The 19,217-nt window shown below is 41.8% G+C and overlaps 1 protein-coding gene across 14 annotated transcripts in view; it reads right to left on the reverse strand.

The window, feature by feature from the left end:
• The window catches only part of ncor1 (nuclear receptor corepressor 1), a 406,208-nt gene that overhangs the window by 299,291 nt on the left and 87,700 nt on the right, over positions 1 to 19,217 (reverse strand). For all 14 annotated transcript variants that reach the window (XM_072590142.1, XM_072590152.1, XM_072590155.1 and 11 more), the window contains 2 exons: positions 4,351 to 4,530; positions 2,048 to 2,161 (listed from right to left, as the gene is read on the reverse strand). In XM_072590142.1, coding sequence (XP_072446243.1) covers positions 2,048 to 2,161; positions 4,351 to 4,530 — 294 coding nt within the window. The remainder of the gene's footprint in view (positions 1 to 2,047; positions 2,162 to 4,350; positions 4,531 to 19,217) is intronic.

Consider the following 19,217-nt stretch of genomic DNA (forward strand, 5'->3'; position numbering starts at 1 on the left):
TTTGGAGGGTCGGTGTGGACCGGTGGGCCAAATGGTCTGCTTCCGCACTGTAGGAATTCTATGAATGAAAGGGGATAACAACAGACTAGAAGTACAAGTTCTAAATTGTGGAAATACAAATTTTACAACACAGAGAGATGATCAGACAGAAAGGAACTGGGATGATTTAACTGAGGTATACAAATTAATGAGCATCTTTGACAAAGTGGACCCTTTTCCCCCCAGCCGAGGTGGTGATTACCAGGGGCACAGATTTAATGTGACTAGATGAAGGATTAGAGGAGACAGGAGGAGAAACCTTTGCATTCAGAGTTGGTTCAGTGTCTGAAATTGCAATCAGGTAATAAACAAAACAGAGAGACAGGTTAGTGATTGTCATGCTACCAGGGTGACAAATTAAGATACGTGGAGAATTGTATACAAGGACTGAACTGTTCCCAGATCAAGTTCAACACAAGGTTAAGCCCAGCGCAGGTTCCATTTACCCAATCTTGACTATGCACAGAATTGGATGGTTTCAATCTCGAACATAGCTGTTGTTAATTTACAGAATCACAGAGTATCTACAAAGTGGAAGCAGGCCATTCAATCATTGAGTCCACACTGACCTTCCGTGGAGCATCCCAGTCAGACTCAACTCCTATCCTATCCCTGTAACCGGATTTCCCATGGCTAATAGACCTAGCCTGCACATCCCTGGATATTGGGCAATTTAGCATGGCCAATCTACCGAACTTGCACATCTTTCGACTGTGGGAGCACCTGGAGAAAATCCGGGGAGAATGTGAAAATTACACACACACAGTCGCCTGAGACTGGAATCGGGTCCCTGGCACTGTGAGGAAGCAGTGCTAACCACTGAGTCACTATTACTCTCACACAAATGCTCTTTCATTAACTACTACTTATGATGAGCATACATAGGGTGGATAGGAAGCGCTATTCCCTGTACTTGAAAGGTCAATAACAAATGGGCATAATTTCAAGCTGAAGGATAGGAGGTTTAACATGAGAGTTGAGGAAAATTTTCTTTTCATCCAGACTTTGTTGGAAATCTAGATTGCATTGCCTGGTAGTAGTAGTAGTAGTAGAGGAGGGAAACCTCACAACCCTTAAAAATTACATGGATGAACATTTGAAATGTAAGGTTAAGTGCCAAGTGCTTGAAGATAGAATTTATCAAGATAGGTCAGTTCAGACCTGATGGATCAAAGGGCTCATCTGTGCTGTTTGACTCTACGCTGCTGTTTGTGGAGCTAATAGGGAGAATCACCATTCCCTTCATAAATTTTTCATTCATTTTGGATATGGATTTGGAGACCCTCCAGTTACAAGAGCTATAAATGTAACTCAGAAAATCTGATAAACAGTGACACCTATAAGAAATTCCTGGATAATCGCAGGTCTTTATGTTGCTTATACCAGAATAGAATTCACTGTTGGCCTACTGAATTTATACAGCTTGCTCATGTTAGAGATGGAAAAAGAAACAGATAAATGAATATAATCACACATAAAGCCATTAATTATCTACTAATGCTTTGCAATAGTGAAGTTTGCCTGGTTGCACCGGCACACACTTATTCTTCCTGCCAATTGAATTTGGATGCCTCAAATACACTGTGTACTCTATGTTTCTATGTTAATCAAGTAGTGTGGCTTTAAGCCCATATGCATTTTTAAAAGTGCGAGAGAACAAGGATGCTCTTATTGCCTTGTTTAGCCAACTGAATTCAAAAAAACTCCATGAGAAAACTAACTGAAGAGGGCAGGACATGTCAAATTAAAGGCTGCTTATCTTAGTGGATTTAGAAACAACATGCTGACATGTTTCATTCATGGCTGTTTCATCTCAGTAGTTGACAACGCTGGCCTATTATTATCATGCATAGCCATCTGCAGCCTACAATTTGGTACCTGACATTTTCCACCAAACCTCCCTAGATTCTTTGTGGAATGCAACCAACAACACAAGATAAATCTCTTAGAAAGCTCTCAACTTCTTCAGAAGAGAAATAGTTAAAACTCCGTGAAGTTTAGGTCTTACCCTGTTTTCATCATAGATAATCTGGACAATACTGCGATGTTTTGGTTCCACTGGAGGAGGGGAGACTGGTTTCTCAGGCTCTGGAGGTTTGGCAGCTTCCTCTTCAAGCTGTTGCTATGAAGCAACACAAAGACAAAGTCAATTTTCTTGCCAACATACACAACCTATTCCAGCTTTACTTGCCACTGGTTAGCACTGGAGTAATCACAAGCCCAAATGCTCTATCAAATCACAACATTGTGATTACTGTTACATGGGGAGAGTGCTTTATGCATCAAGCAAAATAAAAGACTGATCATCTCTACAATGGATTATTCCAACACTCCACTTTCTCCACCTTTCAAACATTAACCTCAACCAAAGGGCTGCTGCTCACTCAACCAAGACTTACCATCCTTGCTGGTTTACACTGGCTTGCAGTATACATACCTTTGCACTTACATTTTTCATGGTTGCATCCCTCCCTGTTACTTGCTTCAGCTGTAGTTCCTGTATCTGATTACTATCCAGTGGCTCTTGGTGGAATTGCCACTCTGGATATCAAGTCAGAGGTGCTCAAATTCAGCAATAATGGGCTCCAATATTAATTTCTTACAAGACGTGAAAAACTGGGCTCATGTTCAGAAATTTTTAAGTTATAACCATCAACTAAGCCGATTTGCATTCCTTGCCCAAAGACCCATGGAGCTATCTCAAATCACATCGGGACCTCAGCTGAATGCAAACAAGATCACGTTCACCTTCGCAGTAAGCAATGAAATAAATCCAATATTTCTACAGGTAGAAGTTAAAGATCTGTGGTTTGGAAGGAACTGAGATTAAGACAAGTTTCAGAATCTACCTTTAATCATCTGGAATCATTAGTCCAATCAACAAATTGGCAGAGATCTCAACTCCAGACTGTTTTTGTTTCTTAACACAAGATTTCCAGTTTCAGAGTGCAGGGTTGTCAATGCTCAGTTTTGAACCTTAGGACTAAAATACTGTTATTAATCCCAGTTCAGTTTCAAGGACAATTCACAAATGTCTTCACTGTTCATGCAGAAAATGGTACTTTACCTTTCAAAACAAAGCAAGCTAAGAATCAGCTTTTCTAAACCAATTACAGAAAATCACTACCGATAAATGCCCAATGATACATTGCTGTAATTAGAAAAAGTGTACAAATCACACTTGCAATGATAATACTGCTGTATGGCAACAAATTAAAAAAGTCTACAGAAAATACAATGATGGCTGCTTGTTGCGACTGTCCTCCACATCCATCCACATCATTACACCTTGGCAAACAGAATTGATTGCACTGACTGAATGGTGCAAAAATTCCAAAGAACAGCATCCCACTGCAAAACCTCTCCAGGTGATGTCCTGAAATAAAATAAAACAGGAAATCCTGGAATAAACACAGCACGTTATGTAGCATCAGTGTGGAGAGAGAAAAAAAGTTCTGATGAAAGGTCACAGGCCTGGAACGTTAACTCTATTTCTCTCACTTCACAGGTGATGCCTTGCCTACTGAATTTTTTCCAGCATTTTCGACTTTTATCTCAAATGTCCAGCATCTGCAGTATTCTTGTTTTTCAATTCAGTGGCATCCATTTCAGTTATGAAGGAATGAAAAGATGTCTAATTACTGAAGCTTAAATAACTACAACGCATGAAACAGTGCTTTTGCTGAGGAAGCAAGGAAGAGAGAAGATCCAGAAAACTAACCCTGAAGTGAAGACATCATTTAAGACAATTAGCAATTGTTTCATTGACTACCTGACAATATGCTGTTATATTTTATGAACATACAGATGAATAATTTTAATCACAGAAAGTTTGTCCATAAACTTGAATCAACAACAAACAAAATAATGGGAATTTGCAGCACTGACTCCAAACATAAGATAATAAAGTGATACTTTAGCTGTAATTGTCAACTATCCATCTTTTAAACATTTGCAGATTACAGTGCACCTTTAATGTCTTATCACAGAACAGCTGAGGCATGTTCTCTTGTGTCATGATCATTAGTTACCCTCAACTAATAGCACAGAAACAAGCAATCTGATATAACTGTAATACTGAAAATGAGTAAATTAGCTATGATTCCTAAATTAAAATAGGGACTACCTTTTCAAAAGCTACTTCATTGGTTCCAAGTGCTTTGAAATATCCAGGTTAGGAAATGCGCTATATAAATGCAAGTATTCTTTGTTTCATGTTCCTTACCAATGTTGAAGTCAAAAGAGCTGGAAGAAGCTCCTCACTTACATATAAAAATCCAGTGACTTACCCCTTACAGAAATTTTCAGTACCTGTTTCTTTTTCAGTTTGAGGATTTGCTGTTCCACTTTGGCTATTTCTCGGTCAACACGGTCCATACTCTGGATGAGTTCCTCTTTGGATAGTTTGGAAGGAGATGAATCTTGTTCATCTCCAACCTGCTGATTGGTCGTTGGTGATGATGGGACATCAGCCTTGACTGAAAAAGATTCCTTCAAAATAAAGAGGGAAGAGAGAAGATGAGCAGGTTTCACACAAACATTTTGTTAAAAGCATAGAGTCATGGTCATAGAGTCATAAGCCGCAGAAAAGACCTTTCAGCCCATAAAGTCTGCACCAACAATAACTGCCACTGAAGGCGCGCTAATCCCAATTTCCTGCACTTGCATGTTACGATGTTCCACAGATATTTCATCCAAAGTATTATTTTAAAGGCTGCAATATTTCTGGTCTCTACTACCATCCCACGAAGTGCATTTCAGATTCCCACCACCCTCTGAAAGAAAATGTTTTCTCTCTAAAAGGCCCAAACAAGGTTAATTAGTACAAAGCTTAAGGAAAAAAAATTAAAGTAGAGAAGAACAAAGCGCAGCCACCGATTTCCAGCTGTAACAGTAACCAGAATCTTTGCTGTCCTCACTTTATAGAAATATTACCAGTTATGCACCGGAATATGTTAACCACAGAATATCAAAGCAAACAATACATAACTATTCCCAGTGAGTGAAATCAAAAGAGGACAGGATTCAAACCACAAAGTTAATATTCATAGGTGAAAAGGCAGAAGATTTTTCCCCCAGTACACAGGAGTTAAGATAAACTAAGTTCTGACGGAATTCCAAACTATTTCCAAATTAGAATTTGTTAATTTGACAACTGCAATCAATCACATTACCTCCATTCTCAAAAGGATTTCAGAGTCAGAGGTATATTTTGCCCAGTTTCTTTCAGAAACAAATCAAAGCTATTAAGCTTGCATGCTGCTGTTTAGTCAAACATCAAATTGTCTGGTGATTCTTTCATTAAATAAACCTAAAGTGAATGCAATGATCACTCACAGTTAAACACAATTTTTCTGTGAATCTTTATGGCAAAAAACTGAAAATGTTGGAAAATACTGCTCTGATAAGAGCAAATTTGTTGGACCTACTTTAAGGTTGCATATTCATTAAAATACTCAAATGAATCAACACTGTTTATGACTGTACATCCATCAATTCCTTATTAAATATACACAGGTATGTTCCAAAACGTTAATTCATCATTAGCAATACTAAAGTAGATGCCTCAACACATAGATGAAATGTTCTCACCCTTCCTTTTATTCTCTCTGCTGTCCTTTATCCAGAGAGTGGGTAGTTGTGGCGAATAGTTTAGATGCATTTAAAGAGAAGCTAGATAAACATAATAGGAAAAAAATGCAAGTATACATTCGCAGGGTGAGTAGAAGTATGACAGCAGGAGCCTGACATAGAGCAACATCATCAATGTGGACTTTCTGAATCAAATGGATTATTTATGCTGTACATTCCATGTAATTCTGTGCAAAATAAATTTTCCCTGCTCACCACCCTAAAACAAATGATATATATCTATCACACACATATATAGACCTTGCTCTATAGCCTCAAAACAAAAAAAATTCAATAACCATCCTGATGAAAATAACTTTAACCATTATAATTTTTAAAAATTCTCTCATATCACCTTATTATCCTGTATGTTCTGGAGAGAAAAGCCCTTTCTTCCAGTCTAATATCAATATTCTTCACACATTCAGTAAAATTAATGCTACACCCTCTGGAATAACTTAATATTGTTCCAATGAGTGCAGCCAAAAATTGCAGAGAATCTTCAACTGTTGTCCCACTAAACCTTCATGTTGATCCGCCACCACATCTCAACTTTTCTATTCAATACCTCTTGCTAAAAACGCTCCAGTATAAGAACATAATACATGGGAGGAAGGTAGGTCACTCATCCCTGCAAGATCAAAGCTGATCTCTGGACATTAACGATACATTCCTGCACAATCCCCATATCCTTCGTTATCTGTAGCATCCAAGAATCTGTTGACTGCTGACTAGATTCAAGATTAAACAGCTACAATAACACTTCACACATTAAGACCCTATTTTGAGGCCTGAAAAGTGACATGGCCCTTCAGTAAGAATTCAGAGAGCAAGAAGCCTGTTGGAGCAGAAGAACAAACAGAGTTGTTATCGCTGGTTTGTTACACGTGCCACATGATAGCAAGGCAAGGAATAGGGAGAGATATCAGCTGAACTCATAGCGACAGGAGGGAGGGTTTCAGGTACATGGATAATGGGGCTCATTCTGGGGAAGGTGGGGCCTCTACAAACAGGATGGTCTTCACTTAAACCAGAGGGGCACTGATATCCTGGGTGGGAAATTTGCTAGTGCTATTTGGGTGGGTTTAAACTAGCTCAGCGGAAGTTGGGAGCCTGAGGTGTAGTTCCAGTGCACAGGAGGATGAGAGTGTGGAGTACATGGACGGGAATGTGTTAGTAGACAGCAAGCTGGTTTGAAGTGTGTCGATGTCAACGCTAGAAGAACCCGAAGGTAGGTGAGCTTGCAGCATGGATAGGTACCTGAGATTTTGACATTGTGGCCATTTCAGAGACATGGATAGAGCAGGGTCAGGAATGAATGTTGCAGGTTCCAGGGTTTAGATTTTTCATTAAGAACAGCAAGGTGATAAAAGAGGGGGAGATGTGGCCTTGTTAGCCAAGGAGCGTATAACAGTGTCTGAAAGCACTCTTGACGAGGACTCATCTTCTGAGGTTAGAAACAGGAGAGGAGAGGTCACACTGCTGGGAGATTTTTTTTTTTACAGGCCCCTGCAGAATCCCAGGGATATGGAGGAGAGGATAGGCAAAATGATCCGGAGTAGAAGTGAAAGGAACAGGGTGGTCATTATGGGGGCCTTTCACTTCCCAACAGTGACTGGAAATGCTATAACTCTAATACGTCGGATGGATCAGTTATTGCCCAATGTGTGCAGGAGGGTTTCCTGACACAGTACACTGAAGAGCTGACAAGAGGGGAGGCCACACTGGTTCTGGTGCTTGGTAATGAACCAGGCCAGGTGCTTGGTAATGAACCTTGGTAATGATTTAGTGGTGGGTGAGTACTTTGGAGAGAGTGACCATAATTCCATTATGTTTAATTTAGCAATGCAAAGGGATAGGTACATGCCACAGGTCAAGAGTTAATGATGGGGTAAGAGCAATTATAATGCAAATAAGCAAGACTTAGGATGCATAGAAAGGGGTAGCAAAATGCAGGGGATGGGAACAATTGAAATGTGGAGCTAGTTTAAGGGACAGATAAATGGAAGCAGGAGGCTTATGTGATGATGAGATGAGATGGTACAGATGAGGCGATGGAGTTACAGATTAGCAAGGAAGGATTTAGAGAGAGTGTTAAGAAGAGCAAAGAGAGGGTATGAGCAGTCTTTAACAGATAGAATAAAAGAGAAACCTAAAGCTTTCTATAGGTATGTGAGGAATAAAGGATGACTAGGGTAGAAATAGGGCCAGTCAAAGACAGTAGTGGGATGTTGTATGTGAACCCTGTGGAGATCGGAGAGGTGCTAATAAATATTTCTCATTGGTTTTCACACAGAAAAATGAGAACATTGTAGAGGAGAAAAATGAGATTCGAGACATTAGACTAGAAAGGATCGAGGTTAGCAAGGAAGAGGCATTATCAATTCCAGAAGGTGTGAAAGTAGACAAATCCCCTGGGTCAGATGGAATTTTTCCAAGGATTCTCTGGGATGTGAGGGAGGTGGTGCTGCAGCCTTTGGCTTTGATCTTTAAGTCATCATTGTTTACAGGTTTAATACCAGAGGACTAGAGGATTGCAAATGTTGTGCGCATGTTCAAGAAAGGTAGTAGAGATGACCCAGGTAATTATAGACCAGTCAGCATTACATGTGTTGTAGGAAATGTTTTGGAAAGGATAATAAGAGACAAGAGAGGCAAAGAATAGGGAGAGAGTGCAGTTGAACACGTGGCTGCAAGGATGGTGTAGGAGGGAGGGCTTCAGATATTTGGACAATTGGATTGCATTCTGGGGAAGGTGGGACCTGTATAAACAGGATGGGTTGCACCTGAACCAGAAGGGCACCAATATCCTGGGGGGTAGGTTTGCTAGCACTCTTCGGGGGGGTTTAAACTAATTTGGCAGGGGGATGGGACCCGGACTTGTAGTCCAGCAAGTAAGCTAGCTGTGTGTCAGGATGCCCAAGACTGTAGGGAGGCTGTGGAGAAGGTAGCACTGACAGGGACTACTTGCGGACACAGAGATGGGCTCAAGTGCGTATACTTCAATGCAAGGAGTATCAGAAATAAGGTGGGTGAACTTAAGGCGTGGATCGGTACCTGGGACTACGATGTTGTGGCCATCACGGAAACATGGATAGATGAGGGACAGGAATGGCTGTTGGAGGTTCCTGGTTACAGATGTTTCAGTAAGATTAGGGAGGGTGGTAAAAAAGGAGGGGGGGTGGCATTGCTAATTAGAAATGGTATAACGGCTGCAGAAAGGAAGTTTGAGGGGGATCTGCCTCTGGAGGTAGTATGAGCTGAAGTCAGAAATAGGAAAGGTGCAGTCACCTTGTTGGGTGTTTATTATAGGCCCCCCAATAGCAGCAGAGATGTGGAGAAACAGATTGGGAAACAGATTTTGGAAAGGTGCAGAAGCCACAGGGTCGTAGTCATGGGCGACTTCAACTTCCCAAATATTGATTGGAAGCTCTTTAGATCAAGTAGATTGGATGGGGCGGTGTTTGTGCAGTGTGTCCAGGAAGCTTTTCTAACGCAGTATGTAGAGTGTCCAACCAGAGGGGAGGCCATATTGGATTTGGTACTCGGTAATGAACCGGGACAAGTGGTGGGCTTGTTAGTGGGTGAACATTTTGGTGATGGTGACCACAATTCTGTGACTTTCACCTTGGTTATGGAGAGAGATAGGTGCGCACAACAAGGTAGATTTTACAATTGGGGGAAGGGAAATTACGATGCTGTAAGACAGGATTTGAGGAGCATACGTTGGGAGCATAGGCTGTCAGGGAAGGATCTGGTGGAAATGTGGAACTTTTTCAAGGAGCAGATACGACGTGTCCTTGATATGTATGTACCTATCAGGCAGGAAAGAAATGGTCGTGTGAGGGAGCCTTGGTTGACGAGGGAGGTTGAATGTCTAGTAAAGAGGAAGAAGGAGGCTTACATAAGGTTGAGGAAACAGGGTTCAGACAGAGCAGTGGAGGGATACAGGATAGCCAGAAGGGACCTGAAGAAAGATATTAAGAGAGCTAAGAGAGGGCATGAAAAATCCTTGGCGGATAGGATCAAGGATAACCCCAAGGCATTCTATGCGTATGTGAGAAACCTGAGAATGACGAGAACGAGGGTAGGTCCGATCAAGGACAGTAGTGGGAGACTGTGTATTGAGTCGGAAGAGATAGGAGAGGTCTTGAACAAGTACTTCTCTTCAGTATTTACGAACGAGAGGGACCGTATTGTTGAAGAGGAGAGTGTGAAACGGACTGGTAAGCTAGAAGAGATACCTGTTCGGAAGGAAGATGTGTTGGACATTTTGAACAACTTGAGGATAGACAAGTCCCCCGGACCTGACGGGATATATCCTAGGATTATGTGGGAAGCAAGAGAGGAAATTGCAGTGCCGTTGGCAATGATCCTCTCGTCTTCACTGGCAACGGGGGTGGTACCAGGGGACTGGAGAGTTGCGAATGTTGTGCCCCTGTTCAAAAAAGGGAATAGGGATAACCCCGGGAATTACAGGCCAGTTAGTCTTTCTTCTGTGGTAGGCAAAGTAATGGAAAGGGTACTGAGGGATAGGATTTACGAGTATCTGGAAAGACACTGCTTGATTAGGGACAGCCAGCACGGATTTGTGAAGGGTAGGTCTTGCCTTACAAGTCTTATTGAATTCTTCGAGGAGGTGACCAGGCATGTGGATGAGGGTAGAGCGGTGGATGTAGTGTACATGGATTTTAGTAAGGCATTTGATTGGGTTCCCCATGGTAGGCTTATGCGGAAAGTCAGGAGGCATGGGATAGAGGGAAATTTGGCCAATTGGATAGAAAACTGGCTAACCGGTCGAAGGCAGAGAGTGGTGGTAGATGGTAAATATTCAGCCTGGAGCCCAGTTACAAGTGGAGTTCCGCAGGGATCGGTTCTGGGTCCTCTGCTGTTTGTAATTTTTATTAATGACTTAGATGAGGGAGTCGAAGAGTGGGTCAGTAAATTTGCAGATTATACGAAGATAGGTGGAGTTGTGGACAGTGAGGAGGGCTGTTGTCGGCTGCAGAGGAACTTAGATATGATGCAGAGCTGGGCTGAGGAGTGGCAGATGGAGTTCAACCCTGCCAAGTGTGAGGTTGTCCATTTTGGAAGGACAAATAAGAATGCGGAATACAGGGTTAATGGTAGGGTTCTTAGTCAGGTGGAGGAACAGAGGGATCTTGGGGTCTATGTACATAGATCTTTGAAGGTTGCCACTCAGGTGGATAGAGTTTGTAAGAAGGCCTATGGAGTATTATCGTTCATTAGCAGAGGGATTGAATTCAAGAGTCGTGAAGTGATGTTGCAGCTGTACAGGACTTTGGTTAGGCCACAGTTGGAGTACTGTGTGCAGTTCTGGTCGCCTCACTTTAGGAAAGATGTGGAAGCTTTGGAGAGGGTGCAGAGAAGATTTACCAGGATGTTGCCTGGAATGGAGAGTAGGTCGTACGAGGATAGGTTGAGAGTTCTCGGCCTTTTCTCGTTGGAACGGCGAAGGATGAGGGGTGACTTGATAGAGGTTTATAAGATGATCAGAGGAATAGATAGAGTAGACAGTCAGAAACTTTTTCCCCGGGTACAACACAGTGTTACAAGGGGACATAAATTTAAGGTGAAGGGTGGAAGGTACAGGGGATATATCAGGGGTGGGTTTTTTACCCAGAGAGTGGTGGGGGCATGGAATGCGCTGCCCGTGGGAGTGGTAGAGTCAGAATCATTGGCGACCTTTAAGCGGCATTTGGATAGGTACATGGATGGGTGCTTAATCTAGGTTAGAAGTTCGGCACAACATCGTGGGCCGAAGGGCCTGTTCTGTGCTGTACTGTTCTATGTTCTAAGATTTATAATCATCTCGCGAGCAACAATTTGATTACAGATAGACAACACAGTTTCGTCAAGGACAGGTCATGTCTCACAAACATCATTGATGTTTTTGAGAAGATGACCAAGCATGTGGATGAGGATAGGGCAGTTGACGTGGTGTACATGGACTTCAGTAAAGCCTTTGATAAGGTTCCACATGGTAGGATGTTGGAGAAAATGCAGAGGCATGGGATTGAGGGTAATTTAGCATTTTGGTTTAAAAACTGACTGTCTGAAAGAAGGCAAAGAGTGGTGGTTGATGGAAAATATTCAGCCTGGAATCCAGTTACTAGTGGTGTGCCACAAGGAAGTGTTTTGGGACCACTGCTGTTCGTCATTTTTATAAATAACTTGGACACAGGCATAGGTGGATGAATTAGTAAATTTGCAGATGACACTAAAGTCAGTGGAGTAGTGGACAGTGGGGAAGAATGTTGCAGGTTGCAAGGGGACTTGAATAAACTGCAGTATTGGGCTGAGAAGTGGCAAATGGAGTTCAATGCAGATATAAGAGAGAGGTGATTCACTTTGGGAAGAATAACAGGAAGGCAGAGTACTGGGTCAATGGAAAGATTCTTGGTCGTGCAGATGTGCAGAGGGATCTTGATGTCCATGTACATAGATCCCTGAAAGTTGTCATCCAAGTTGATGGTTCTGTTAAGGCAGCATATGGTGCGTTAGGTTTTATTGGTAGAGGGAATGAGTTCTGGAGTTGTAACTATACAAAACGCTAGTGCGGCCGCACTTGGAATATTGTGTACAGTTCTGGTCACCCCATTACAGGAAGGTTGTGGTAGCACTGGAAAGGGCGTACAGGAGATTTACCTGGATGTTGCCTGGTCTGGAGGGAAGGTCTTATGAGGAAAGGCCGAGAGACTTGGGTCTGTTCTCATTGGAAAGACGACGACTTAAAGGGGATTTGATAGAGACATACAAGATGATCAGAGGATTAGATAGGGTAGACAGGGAAAGTCTTTTTCCTGGGATGATGAAGTCAGCTTGTATGAAGGGGCATAGCTCCAAATTGAGGGGTGATAGATTTAAGACAGATGTCAGAGGCAGGTTCTTCATTCAGAGTAGTAAGGGCATGGAATGCCCTGCCTGCCAAAGTAGTTAACTCAGCCACATTAGGGAGATTTAAACAATCCTTGGATAAGCATATGGAAGATGATGGGATAGTGTGGGGGGGGATGGGCTTAGATTAGTTCACAGGTCAGCGCAACATTGAGAGCAGAAAAGCCTGTTCTGCGCTTCATTGTTCTATGTTCTAACAGCTGTTGTACCTTAGTCAGAATTGTATAGTTGCCATTGCTTCCTCAGAGCTCCACATCCCCACCTGGGCTCAGATAATCATTTTGCTAAGTTCTCTTTGATAAACAGTTCTGTCAGGCATGGAGTCCAAAGATTCTGAATGAGAACATTTTTTAGGCCAAAATAGTTCATCCCTTACTCTGAGTCTGTAATCCCAGTCTAAAGTTCCTGAGTCAGGGGAAAGAGATTTTTAAGATCCTAATGCATTAGCACTTTTTTTAAAGAATAGTCTTGCCAACAGGAGCAGCCATTCATACTGTCAGGAAATAGAAAATCCAACCTGTCTGCGCTACTCCATCATTGAAAAAAATTAAGGCTCAGAAAAACTGAACAATCGTGTGATCTGAATTGAATTTAGAACTAAGAGATTGTATTTACAATGGCTATTATGCCTCATGCAGGTTTGCATTAGATTGCATAATGAGATCTTTTCAATGTTCGTCACAGATAGAACATAGAACATTACAACGCAGTTCGGACCCTTCAGCTCTCGACCAGTCATACCAATCTGAAGCCCATCTAACCTACACTATTCCATGTACGTCCATATACTTGTCCAATGACGGCTTAAATGCACTTAAAGTTGGCGAATCTACTACCATTGCAGGCAAAGCATTCCATACTCTTACTATTCTCTGAGTAAAGAAACTACCTCTGACATCTGTCCTATATCGATCACCCCTCAATTTAAAGCTATGCCCCCTCGTGCTCGCCGTCAGCATACTTGGAAAAAGGCTCTCCCTGTCCACCCTATCTAACCCTCTGATTATCTTATATGTCTCTATTAAGTCACCTCTCAACTTTCTTCTCTCCAATGAAAACAGCCTCAAGTCCCTCACAGCCTTTCCTCATAAGACCTTCCCTCCATACCAGGCAACATCCTAGTAAACCTCCTCTGCACCCTTTCCAAAGCTTCCACATCCTTCTTATAATGTGGTGACCAGAACCGCACACAATACTCGAAGTGCAGCCGCACTAGCGTTTTGTACAGCTGTAGCATAACCTCATGGTTCCAGAACTCGATCCCTCTATTAATAAAAGCTAAAATACTGTACGCCTACTTCACAACCCCGTCAATCTGGGTGGCAACTTTCAAAGATCTGTGTACCTGGACACCAAGATCTCTCTGCTCATCTACACTACCAAGAATCTTACCATTAGCCCAATACTTTGCATTCCGGTTACTCCGACAAAAGTGAATTACCTCACACTTGTCTGCATTAAACTCCATTTGCCACCTCTCAGCCCAGCTCTGCTTATCTAGGTCTCTCTGTAACCTACAACATCCTTCGGTCACTGTCCACAACTCCACCGACCTTAGTGTCATCTGCAAATTTACTAACCCACCCTTCTATGCCCTCATCCAGGTCGTTTATAAAAATGACAAACAGCAGTGGACCCAACACCGACCCTTGCGCTACAACACTAGTTACTGGATTCCAGGATGAACATTTCCCATGAACCACCATCCCCTATCTTCTTTCAGCAAGCCAATTACTGATCCAAACAGCTATATCTCCAACAATCCCATTCCTCCGCATTTTGTACAATAGCCTACTGTGGGGAACCTTATCGAACGCCTTGCTGAAATCCATATACACCACATCAACCGGTTTACTCTCATCTACCTGCTTGGTCACCTTCTCAAAGAACTCAATAAGGTTTGAGAGGCACAACCTACCCTTCACAAAACTGTGCTGACTATCCCTAATCAAATTATTTTTTTCTCGATGATTATAAATCCTACCTCTTGTAACCTTTTCCAACACTTTATCAACAACTGAAGTAAGGTTCTATCTATTTTCACACTCTGCAGGATTTCTAATACCTCTTCCATGTGAACCTCAATTCCATCTAGTCTAGTAGCCTGTATCTCAGTATTCTCCTCGACGACATTGTCGTTTTCTAGAGTGAATACTGTCGAAAAATATTCATTTAGTGCTTCACCTATCTCCTCTGACTCCACACACAACCTCCCATTACTATCCTTGATTGGCCCTAATCTTACTCTCGTCATTCTTTTATTCCTTAAATACCTACAGAAAGCCTTAGGTTTTACCCTGACCCTATCTGCCAACAACTTCTCATGTCTCCTCCTGGCTCTTCTGAGCTCTCTCTTTAGGTCTTTCCTGGCTACCTTGTGATCCTCAAGCACCCTAACTGAGCCTTCACATCTCATTCTAACATAAGCCTTCTTCTTCCTCTTGATCAGAGATCTCTATTGGAAAGTATGTGAAAGAATTCTGAAGGATAACATTCATCAGCATTTTGACAGACAAGGTTTCATCGGGGTCGTCAGCAGGGCTTTGTCAGAGAGAGGTCATGCCTAATAAATATGGTTGAAATTTTGACATGACCAATTGTGTTGATGAGGGTAGTTAATGTTGTTAATATAGATTTGACAAGGTCCTAAAAAGACTGCTAAATTAGGAACTGGAGTACAGTTTGCAGTTCTGGTCACAGAGGATAAGAAAGATGTGACTGCACTGGGGTGGATGTAGAGGAGATTCACCAAGATGCTGCCTGGAAAGGAGCATTTTCGCTAATGAGAGGCTAGTAATTTTTAAGAAGATTTGTAGCTCAGGTTGAGGTTAAGGTTGTAAGTTTGCTCGCTGCACTGTTAAGTTTGTTCTCAGATGTTTCATCACCATGCTAGGTAGCACGATCAGTCAGCCTCCAGTGAAAAGCTGGTGTTCCGTCCCACTTTCTATTTACATGTCTTGGTCTGTTAAGGTGTCACAGAGATGTACAGCATGGAAACAGACCCTTCGGTCCAACCCGTCCATGCCGACCAGATATCCCAACCCAATCCAGTCCTGGTCAAGATCCTGTTGTAAACGGAGGTAACCCTCCTCGCTGTCCACTACACCTCCAACTTTAGTGTTATCTGCAAACTTACCAACTTTAAAGGGTGTTGTAATTTACAGTTGTTGTTCTCAGAGGTTGGAAAATGGGGTCCAAATCCATGTGTTTATTGATGGAGTTCCAGAATGAATGTCAGGCCTCTAGGAATTCCCATCCATGTCTCTGTTTAGCCAGTTTAGCCGTGTCTGTGTGTGCGCCTGTCTGTGTGCCTGCCTGTGTGCGTGTCTGTGTCTGTGTATCTGTGTAGAAACACAACCCGTTTCTACGGATTACTTAATTATACAAACCAGGGCCGACCCCCCAGATCCATAGGCTCACTTCCTGGCACATACAGACTAACCAAGGAACTTCACTGTAAACAAATACCTAGAAGACGACTCAGGCCACTCCATCCATTCCACCCAAGAACCCAAGAATTCCTGAACATCAAAGACACCGAGCTAGAAGAAGTCGAAGTCACGTCTCCTACAATGTAACAGCCCTATTCACATCAATTAACATCACCCTAGCCAAAGAAATACTGATATCACTACGAGATGAACCAAGAACACAAACACCAGACACAGAACCAATTCCATCAGCAAGGACACCATCCTCAAGCTAGTAGACCGGTACCTCACTATCCACTTCACATTTAACGACAAGACCTACAAACAAATCAACGGGACACCCACAGGATCAACAATATCAGGATTCTTACCAGAAATATGATGCAGAGATTAGAACGACAGCCCCCTCTCCACAAGCCAACCCAAGCTTTGGGTCCACTCTGTGGATGACACCTTTGTCATCACGAAACGTAACAAATTAGAGAAAACCTACAACATCATTTACAACATCTTTACTGGCATAAATTTCACAAAGAGGAAGGGAACAACAAGAGACTACCTTTCCTATCTGTCACAGTAGAACGAACAGTCAATGGAGAACTGCAGACAGCACCTACAGGAAAGCAAAACACATAGACCAGATACTCAACTACAGGAGCAATCATCCCAACACCCACAAACGGTGCTGCATCAGGACATTATTTAAACACGCCACAACAAATTGCAGCACCCAAAAACCATGAGCAGAAGAAAAATACCTATTCAGCATATTCAAGAAGAACAGGTAGCTGATAAACAGAGTCCACTGATTCTTAAACAACAAAATCAGAATAAAGACACAACATGCCCAGAGACTCGAGCCACAATACCATACATCAAAGACATTTGAGATGACTAGCAGACCAGTCCAACCCCTTGGCATCATGGTAGCCCACAAACCTACCAACACACTGAAACAGCTAACTGATGAATCTAAAGGACCCCGTAGCACAACCAGTAAAATTAATGTCATATACAAAGTACCCTGCAAGGGCTGCAACAAACAACATCAGCCAAGAAACTAGCCACCAGGAGATATGAGCACAAACTAGCCATCAAAAGACATAACCAGCTACCACTAGTATCCTTACACATAGACAAAGAAAGATGTCACTTCGATGGGACAACACACCCATCCTAGGACAAGCTAAACAGAAACATGCATGGGAATTCCTCGAGGCCCAGCATTCAAACGGGAACTCCATCAATAAACACATGGATTTGGACCCCATTTACCAACCTCTGAGAAAAAGAACTGGAAATGATATCATCCACCTTAACAGACCAAGACACATAAATAGAAAGCGGGACAGAACACCTGCGCTTTACCGGAGGTTCACTGTTGATGTTACCTAGAATGGTGACGAAACATCTGAGAATAAACCTACCAGCTCAGTAAGCAAACTTACAACCTAATGATGGGCTGAATAAACATAAACTGCTTTCTTTGGAGCTGGGAAGGTTGGGGATCCTGATACATGCATATATTTTATGAGGAGCATGAACAGGGTGGATGGAAAGCAGCTGGTCCCATTCATTCAAGTGTTAGAAACAAGGTGGAAGGATAGAGAGAACATTTGAGTAAATTTCGTCTCACCTGGGGGATAGCTTGGGTCTGAAATGCATTGTCTGGGAGGGTAATAGAGATGTGTAACCTCACAATCTTTAAAAAAGATATGAGGAACACTTAATATGTCATACCATTCAAGGATAAAGGCCAAATCCTTTAAAGTGGAACAAGGGTAGATTTAGAGTAGCTTTGGTGATACAGACTTAATGGGCGAAAGAACCTATTATTCATTGCATGATTCTATGATCTCATAATAAACTGCCATGTTTTACACAAATGAGGTCATGATATTTAAACTACCAAAGAAACTTGTGAATAAACTGATTCTAAGACTGAATCATCAAAGCATTTTAGTCCATTTAATTGGTCAACTTCTGAAACATACCAATACCAAATTCTTTTACTAGAGGTCTTGAATCTGTCATGTCACTAATAAATCAACATAAGGATCAATGCCATCCTCCCACCCAAGTTTCCAACAACCACCCAACAAATATCCACACATGCCCAATTTCACAAGCTGCTGGCATTGTAAAGAAAGTGACAATCATAGGCAAGAAATGACAAATAGGTACTGCTCAGAAATACTCAGTGAAAATCTCCACCAGTAGCCACACTGCCCCTAAACTGTGTAAAACTAACATAAAAAATACACATTGCACTACAATTACTCTGCTTACCTCTCTCCACTGCAACAATATCCAAAATAGTGGACAGTATTTCTTAAAACAGCTTATACTTGCAGTGATAATTGTTTAACTTGGTTTCATGTTCTAGCAATTAAACATGTTCAAAGACTGCTGTTATGCAAAACACTGGAAGGAGAATCAGTTACAAAAGATTTAAATTTCAGAACTTAAACAGAGACACTGCTTTGGAAGGTAACAGCCTGACATGTTAATGGGATATTAAGATAGTTGAAGGAGTTTGGAGTCTGGTGCAGCCTTTTGATGTGCCGCAGTGGATTTCGTTAAACTCAGTTGGAATCACAAGCAGTTAATTTAGCTCCTTTGAAGAGTCTGATTTAGTAACACCACCTCAATTATATCCAGTAACAAAAATATCAAATAAATAAAACTAAAATTATCAAGCACATTGGAGTTAATTAGCTTGCTGCTGGTTAAATTTTTTTTTACTAAACTGCACATAATATAATAATACTTCTATTGATATAATGACAGCCCAAAGGCTTAACTTACTTGAGACACACAACAATGCGGGTGATCATTTTGTACAGGTTCCAGCCTCCAAAACTGAATGAGAATTACAGGCAACTAGAATTTCTGTCAACACTTGTAGCTTCCCTTGTAATGGTCTTTCAATTTTGCAGAGTACAATAATTAAAGTGAAATCATACATATAAAAAATTACAATGGTTACAAAACAAATTCCCAGATTAGAAATGCTGAAACCTTATTCCTGGCACTCTCAGGCACGTGAGTTTCAATGAAAACAGTTTCAAGTCCATTACAGGGTTTTAGCCCAATAATTCAGACTCTATCACTAACGCTGCATTCTTAGGTAATCTAGTTTATTGTATACTCTCCTTCTCAAGCACTTCTCTATCTCAGTGCAAGGACTTCACAGAA

The sequence above is a fragment of the Chiloscyllium punctatum genome, chromosome 19 (assembly GCF_047496795.1).
Source record: "Chiloscyllium punctatum isolate Juve2018m chromosome 19, sChiPun1.3, whole genome shotgun sequence".
NCBI classification, from domain to species: Eukaryota; Metazoa; Chordata; class Chondrichthyes; order Orectolobiformes; family Hemiscylliidae; genus Chiloscyllium; species Chiloscyllium punctatum.